This window comes from Rosa rugosa, chromosome 6, assembly GCF_958449725.1.
Source record: "Rosa rugosa chromosome 6, drRosRugo1.1, whole genome shotgun sequence".
Classification (NCBI taxonomy): domain Eukaryota; kingdom Viridiplantae; phylum Streptophyta; class Magnoliopsida; order Rosales; family Rosaceae; genus Rosa; species Rosa rugosa.
The window spans coordinates 49981763-49990283 of record NC_084825.1 but is presented as its reverse complement, the minus strand read 5'-3'; the positions used below and the strand labels follow the sequence as shown (position 1 = coordinate 49990283).

Genomic DNA, 8521 nt, shown 5'->3' with positions numbered 1-8521 from the left:
AGAGAGAGAGAGAGAGAGAGAGAGAGAGGGAGGGAGGGTACGAAATTTAAAAGAATGGGGCTATAAAGTGAAGACAAAGGAGCTAAAAGTGAAACGGGTACTAGCGGATTTGAAATTTTAAATGCATTGGGGTTTTGAAACACGATCCTACGGCTGTGCTTTGAGTTACGGCTTCAACGGATATGATGGAGGAGAGTACTCATCCCCTGCGTCGCGCCTAAAATATTGAGATGCATTTTTCATTTTGAGTTGCAAAACAAAAGAGCTGTCTATCCCAAAAAACAAGAAAACAAAGAATTGTGATCCACAAACTTTCTTACCAAACTTGTAGATCCTCACCGTTGTATATCCAACGGTTTATGAGTAATTTATGAATATTAACTGTAAAAAAATTATTCTTCACATTTTTTTTTGAAGGAAAGGACGACCGGCCAATTGTATTAACCAATCAATGGGTATAATGAGAAGCTACAAAGCTTCTAATATCCGGAGAGACATGCCCACTCCATGATAGATCTTTTGATCTATGTAAAGCAAGTTTAGCTAAATGGTGAGCAGCCGTATTGGCCTCACGATACACATGACTCAAATAAGAACCACCTAGCACCTCTAAGAAAGAGTTAATATCCTCAATAATTTGACCCAAAGGGGAGGTCTCCTCACCTCCAACCTCAACAGCAGAAGCGCTGACAATCAATCTCAAAATTGAATAATGGGAGAAAGATGGAACTGCACTGCCAAGGAACACGCAACTCTACAGGCCATAGCCTATACAGATTGGAGATGCAACATAACTAACTTTCATGCACACTCCTCCAACAACATCACCCAAAACATCTCAAACAATTACCCCTATCCCACCCGATTTGGAGGATAGATCAAAAGCACCATCACAATTGGCCTTAAGCCATCCTGAAGAAGGTGGGGACTAGCCCAGCCTACTTCTCACGGTAGTACTGCTAGTAGAAATCACAGTAGATTGATGCATAAACATATTGAAATACCCCATAAATTGGTAATTGTTTTTCGAGGATTTTTCGGAATTAATTCAGTGGTTGTTGGTACGAGTACGTAGTTCGAGGATGAGGTGGAAGTATTTCGGACGAATAATTACTCGAAACGTTTTATTTTCGAGGGGTCAATGAGGTTGACTTTTTATTTGTTGAGTTTCTCCGAAAACTTCCTTCATGAAAGTCGTGGAACGTGTCGATACGAGTTCGTGGTTATGTGGAACGCGAAAATCGGAGTTCGTATAAGAAAGTTATGGTCAGCGGAAAAACCTACTATTTTCGAAAATTTACTATAAATAGAGGATTCCCGGAAATGGAAATCACTTTCCATTTCCGTCACTTTTCCAAAAATTTCCAGAACCTATTCTCTCTCTGCAATCTGGCCGACCTGACCCGAACCCGATAACCCGACCCGACTTTTCTGGCTGATTCCGGCCATCTCCGGTGACAGCGCTCGCCCAGATCGACTCAGACTAGCCTCACCTTCCTCCCTGTGGTAGTGGTTTGCTTCGATTCTCACCCACAATGGCGAAGCTAGGAAGGATTGGATCCGATCAGATTTTCCTTCTCCGGCGACGACAGCGGCTCAAACCAGATTTGTTAGATTCGTGGGAGCTTCCTCCTTCAACCCTTGGTGGTGGTTTTGGACGATTTACACCGGAGCATAGTCAACTCACGATGAACAGTGGTATTTGGCTTGTGACGGCGATCGACGACGATTTTGGCCGAGTTGGTTCAAACTCCCGGTATTAAAGTTGCTATACTTGGTATTCTTGACATTTTGGACAGTTATATTTTGGTGGTTTTGAGTTTCGCTTGTGGCGGCGCTTGGCGGCGTTTCCGGCCATGTCAGGGGCATTTTCTTTCACCTATTATCATCTACTTGTCGATACGAGCGTTTTGATATATGGTTTGTAGCATTCGGAGATCATATGAGCATGTTAGGGTTTTTAGCAGTTCGAATCGTTCGGTTTTCGATCCGTGAGGATCTGACTGTTGGATCGACTTGTCGTTGTGACATATCGATCGTAGGAGTGTTCCGGAGACTTTGGGTGGTCTCGGATGAAGTTTCGCCACGATTGGCGTCACTTTTGTGGTTTTAATTTAAAATGGGGGTTTCGGACGTTAATCGCTTGTGATTCGTGTACTAAGTTGAGACCGTATGTGATTAGGTACTTAACAGAGTTGTGTTGAGCGGATTGAGACGATTGTTCTTATCTTGGTTAGCATGTGAAGACGCAGCGGGATTCAGAGGTGAGTAAATCTCACGATATTCGTTATGAGTATAGTTACCATAATCTTGGAGTTATTAGTTTAACTGTGACTATATTTGGTATTAGTGACATTCCTGACTGGGTGACTACGTATATATATATATATATATATATATTTACGTGAGATATACATGTATTGGTGGTTTCGTTGTGATGCAAACAATATTTTGAAATGAGTTCATTATTGTTGAGAATGGTGAAATTGTGTATTGAGTTGTGATTGTGGAATTTCATTTGTTGAGATACCATGGGTCTAGTATGACCATCTTAATTGGTGATTTAAGATATGGTAGCATGTGTAGGAATATCTGTGTAATGATCGGTGAAATCAGTGTGATGATCTTTGTGATGATTGTCATGTAAAGCATGTGTAGGAATATTTGTGTAATGATCGGTGAAATCAGTGTGATGATTGCCATGTAAAGCATGTGTAGGAATATCTGTGTGATGATCAGTGAAATCTGTGTGATGATCTTTGTGATGATTGCTGTGTGAAAGATGCGGGAATATATGTGTGATGATGATCAATGTGATGATTTCTCTGTGAAGGAGGTATGTTGTTATTAAGTTAACAACTAATGGGATGGTAACTGTGTGTGAAGGTTGGAGCTACCAATAGACGTGAGAGTTGGAGTTGTGATGATTTGTATGATTTGAATTGATTGTATAATGTAGCCTCCTGAACTAAACTATACGCAGGGGCTACTATGAATTGTTTTACCTTTGTTTGATTTATGATTGCCTTGCTTTCTTCTTAGTTTTACTATTGAGGCTTTGAATGTTTTGAAGGGCCATCGTGGTGAGGATTGTTCATGTGGGGAGAATAGGAAGGTGGTTTCATTGATTTTCACCTTTGATATCACGTTGATGACAAAGGCTTCCAGTGGAAGGAAAGGAGTGTGATTTTTGTGATTCGCCGTTGTGCGTTTAAATGATTGTCAAACCTTACTCGAGGAGGTTCAGTTTGACTGGAATTTGTGTAATTGGATGCTAGGTTGAGAATCTAAGCATGTGGTTTTAGTCACGAGTTGACCTACGTAAGCATGATATGGAACATATGGTTGTGGTTGTGAGTTATGCTTATCGTTGTTTAGGTTGAGGTGACTTAAGAATGTGTTTCTGCTTTGTGGTTTTGAGTTTACTCATACAAGCTTTCATAAGCTTACCGAGTTTGTTGTGTGGCAACCCGGTGCAATATTCGATGGCGTAGGGGTTAATCCTGCAGGTCAGGAAAATCGTGGCTGAAGCTGAGACCTTGTAGCAGCTGATCGGGTAGGAAGCTAATTTTGTAGCCTTACTGTTGTTAAGACTTCCGCTGTGTAGTAAGCTCTGAGGAGCAGTTACATATTATTTTGTAAACTTTGTGTGATGTAATATGTGACTCTAAAGAACGAGTCTGTATTTACATTGAGAGTTCGGGACATCGTTGGTTGCCCTTGTTTAAAGAAAATTTTTATTAGCTGTTTAGTTTGATGTCCGAACTATCACGCCCGGAGTTCATGTGTTGATTGAAATTGTATTATTATTTGTGTTTGAAATTCGGGACGTGACACATATAAAAGGACCTAATATGTAACTGCAAGTGGATTAACAAAACAAACTTATTTGACCACACCCCCAGGTTACGCTCTTTCCAAACAAACCAACCGACTAAGAGTAGAAGGGCCACATTCTTCTTAGAGAGAACTTCAAAACAAGAAGCCAACCAAGTAGTGATTGACGTACCTTTGTTACAATTGATTGGTAAGACAACTTGTAGCTCAGAAAAGAAAGAAAGCAAATCTTGTACGAACTGACAATCCCTTGTAATTTGATTAATGAATTCATCATAATTATTGCAGAACCGACACCCATCCTAAATGAGTACATGTCTAGTCCGTAGCTTTGCAGTCGTGGGAAGAATAGAAGAGCAAACTTTCCACCAATGAACCTTCACCTTACTAGGAATATGAGCAACGTCCTTTTTCACGTTAACAACACTCTTAACAACGTTTAATAATTTTTATTTTCTCTCAAGTCACTCTCACCTCTGTCTGTCAAGTCACAAATTTTACATAACCAAATTCAAGTTAAATCTAATAAAAATTTTACTATTAAATTCCGCAAAAAAACACATATGTAACAGTGAAAAAAACCAAAGTTCCAAATCACATCATCTCGTGAAACCAATCTGATCAATCTAGTGTAATAGTAAAAAAACCAAAATTTTTACTATTACACTAGAAACCAATATGATCACCCGAATCAAGGCATCATTTGGTTTTGCTTACTCACGTCCAAAATTCCTAGTTAAATCTGTAGTCTGTTACATAGTACTATATACCAGAGATCCACAATATTCCTGAGGGGAGAACTTGATGACGAACATGCCCTGCACTTCGTTTAGCCAATGGGTAGACTAAACAACAATGGGTAGTATGGTAATGCACTGGAAAGCATGGATCAACGTTTTGATTAGTTTAGTCTGGGCCCCGGGAGGAGAGCATGGGGCGGTAATGATCGTTCGATGGTGGTGTGGGTCCCCCTGCCGGTCCTTTGAAACGTTGTTTTCTTTTGCTTGGCTCACGTCCATTGATGTGAGATTAAATCAAGAACAATTATTAGATTCACCCATTGGGTGAATGAGCATATTCACCTTCTCTAGCGATTAAGGCATAATAACTTTATAATTTTTTAATCCGACCACTCATGTTGTATAACTTAATACAAAGATTAGCTCTGTAAAAAACCAATCAAATTGAAGACCTTTTAGTTATTCATTTCTATGAAATACATGGACGGTTCATCATAATAATAGTAAGTGTTGTTAGAACCATCCATTTGTTTGATTCAATTAGATAATTAACTGATTTCTTATTCGATTAATTTTTTACAGAGATGATCTTTAAATGTTTATTTAAGATATGGACCGTTGAATTATAAATTTATTAAATAAAAGTATTTTAATCGACAATGGGGGTGAATATGCTCGTTCACCCTAGGGGTGAACCTAAGAATTGGTCTTAAATCAATCTCTTTCTTTTGCTCGGCTCATTGTCCATTTCTTTTGTTGTACTGTTCAAGTCTTATTCTTCATTCTTTTTCTCTCGTCGGAATTTTTTTTATTATTATTATTTCTCTATTCCACCATCAATTCTGGCTTTTCGATCAGATCCGACATGCATAAGCCCTTCTTGGGATTTCGATGAAATATATTCATATGAGTTCAAGACCAAACAAAAAGATCAGTAAAATTCAATTTTTTATTTGGATCCAAACTAGAGTAGTTACATAGATGCATCGATCGCCTCTTCAGTGGCTCAGCGAATGGTGTAGTGATTTGGGCGGTTATAGGTTGAAAAGGCTGGTTTCGCCGCTGGTTCTGGTGGTGGAGGTGCTGCAAAAACATCATAAAACCTCACTATTTGATCGTTTCCGGCCAACGCGACCTCACAACCATCGGGGCTCTGAACAATTCAGTAAATCTAGACATTAGAAGCTAGCATTTACGTATATAACCAAGCCATGCATATATATATATATATATATATGTATGTATATCTATATATTTATATATAACAATTTAGTACTATCATATTTAGGTACCTGAGTCGAGAAAAAATAAGGCTTAGGTCTCAGATCCAAAGCCGGGGGGTGGTCGTATTGCAGGTCGATCTCATCAAGCTTGAACAACACCGGTGACCTCCAAAGAATTAGCCTGTTATCGGGTACTGATTCGGAGACACCAAAGCCATGCGAGCTGAAGAGTATGTCTTGATAGTGTTTGCTCCATAATAGGCCGCACACTTCCGAGCCTGTGTCGACTGCGTTCTCGTGTGGAGTGCCAGAGCTTGCGTCCCACAACCTTATGTAATGGTCACCCTGACCTCCGCCAGAGGCTAGTAAATGGCGCTTCAAAGGACACCAAGCTACGGCTCGTACAGCGGCATTATGGTCTTCAAGCTTGTGAAGCCACCTCGTTGGCATAGACCGGGCGTCCCATACATGAACTACATTATCTGACCCCCCACTGGCTAATAGCTGACCGGAAGCCGACCATTTCAGCCCACAAATCGCTCGTCGATGTGATTTCCGTAACCGAGCAACTTGGGTTCCAACTCTCACATCATAGTTAACTATATGACCATCCCTGCTTCCAGTTGTTAGAATTCGGCCATTCCATGCCAATGAGCCAACTCCCCAGCTATCAAATGTTCTTATCTGGTTAATTTGAGAAGAAACGGTACTAGTTAATTAGCTAGCGCTTAAGTTAAGGGGGAGTTTGATAATATGTACATGCTGTGGTAAGTTAGCACAGTTAATGGTGAGTTTGATATAATACATACATAGAATTAGAGCTGTATTTACATGCAGTACGTGGTAATAGTCAGCAAAGTCAAGGGTAAGTTTGATATATATAATACATAATAGAATTAGAGCTGTATTAATTTACATGCAGTGGTAATAGTCAGCAAAGTTAAGGGTGAGTTAGATATAATACATAAACTAGAATCAGAGCTGTGTATATATATATATATATATATATATATATATATGCACATGCTGTGGTAATAGTTGCAAAGTTAAGGATGAGTTTTGATCCAATACCTAAACTAGAATTATGTACATGCTGTGGTACTAGCTAGTTAGCGAAACTAAGGGTGATGAGTATCAGAGTATCAGGGTATTATACAAAGGACCCTTGTACACATTACAGGAGTATTAATTACATGCTGTTTTGGCCAGATTAATAATTAATGTTTTCAGTAAGTTATGTAAAAGTGAATTAGTAAAACGTACTGAAACCTAGAGGAGAAATGTTTTAAACCCTATTAGGGGCTTATGATTTCAAGATATGGACTTCTGATGACCTAAAGAAATCGGAATTAATAATGCATACTAAGGACTAATATTGCTTTAGCTGATTATAGAATTTATAGGTATTAATTCAAAGTTCAAAGTTAAGAGAGCTAGATTAACGACATACCGCTTGATTAGTGTTTGGATCCAACAAATGTACTAGGGAATTCTTCAAACCAATGGCAAGCGCATCTAAACCCTCAGGACACCAACTGACGCTGCTAACGAGCTCATCACCATAATTAAATCCGACCGATTTCTTGCCTGCCTCAGTATCATAGAAACAAACTCTCTCCCTCAGACCTACTGCGATCACATTGCGCATTCCCCAGTCCATGAGATTCAAGTAGCTCTGATCAGCCACAAGCCCAGGCGCAGTAATTTTTTGCCCCTACACATTTCAAAACCAATTAAAACAAATTAAACAAAGTAATTAAGCACGTACTCAGTTAATTCTGACACACTATACGTTTTTGATCCAAGTCAGGCGACTTACTTCAATCACACTCCACGAATTTCTAGGTGCATAGTTCACCTCTTCCGGCGGCTTTCGGTTGTTCCGGTAGTAGAAAATTCTCGACGTGTCAATACCTAATTCTTTCTTAAGTTTCAGAGTATACATGACGTGAAGTTCGGACATCCCTGGTTTAATCTCTCCAAAACTTCTCTCCGATCGTCTTCCGGTCAGCACCGAGCTTGCATAGTCCCAGTTCGTCGTTGAACGGTTTGGTATGAACCTATCCAACTCTAACTGATGAAGTTTCCATGTTCAAGATTCAAGAAAGTACGATCAAAATTAATTAGAGGAATCCCTAGAGGTAAACCCTATGTTCTTGTATGTATATGACTATATATAGCTGTCAGTTCTCGAAGAAAGAATCAAAGAATGAAAGAAAGAACGAGACTGAAGAGACACCCAAGAAAGAAAGCTAAAACGCTTACTCTCTCAACCTTGCTGACCAAGCGATGGGCACCGCCGTCGCGATTGGGATGGGACCGCAGCGGAGTCAGGGAGTCTTGAGTAGTAGTGGGCGCCGCTGAAGCGTGGAGGTTCGAAGAACCGGATGAAGCTTCTTGAAGTGGTTGTTGATCCGACATTGATGAAGTAACGCAAGGCAGAGAGATGATCGAGTATGGAGAAGAAATGAGGAGAAGACCGACGAAGTTGAATCAAGAAAATGGAATGGTACTGTTTGGGAAGAGAGAGAGAGAGAGAATAAAGAAAGTGTGATTTGGTTATTATAACGTCTGCTCGCGCGTGTAAATGTAACCAATTTGTGAGAGCTGGCAGCTCAGGTCCACACCACTTATCCTGGGACTTCATGTACAGTATCACGCACTCCAGGTATGTATCACGCAAAGAGAAATACATACGTGCATGTGTTCATCAAATAATTC

At 39.9% G+C, this 8521-nt stretch overlaps 1 protein-coding gene across 1 annotated transcript; it reads right to left on the bottom strand.

Moving 5' to 3' along the window:
- Positions 1-5583: 5583 nt before the first annotated feature.
- On the bottom strand, positions 5584-7763 carry LOC133716947 (cell division cycle 20.5, cofactor of APC complex-like). The gene is made up of 4 exons (XM_062143578.1): positions 7620-7763; positions 7251-7514; positions 5870-6484; positions 5584-5730 (listed from the first exon to the last, which is right to left on the bottom strand). The coding sequence occupies exons 1-4, from the start codon at positions 7761-7763 to the stop codon at positions 5584-5586; spliced, it is 1170 nt and encodes a 389-aa protein (XP_061999562.1).
- Between the last annotated feature and the right edge of the window lie 758 nt (positions 7764-8521).

What these genes read in the sequence shown, in the direction of transcription:
- LOC133716947 (XM_062143578.1), bottom strand. Translation starts at nt 7,763, where the DNA reads ATGTCCGAACTTCACGTCATGTATACTCTGAAACTTAAGAAAGAATTA. An exon ending in ATCCAAACACTAATCAAGCG is followed by an intron (nt 6,485 to 7,250) that starts GTATGTCGTTAA and finishes CAAATTAACCAG; the next exon opens with ATAAGAACATTTGATAGCTG. An exon ending in CTTATTTTTTCTCGACTCAG is followed by an intron (nt 5,731 to 5,869) that starts GTACCTAAATAT and finishes TGAATTGTTCAG; the next exon opens with AGCCCCGATGGTTGTGAGGT.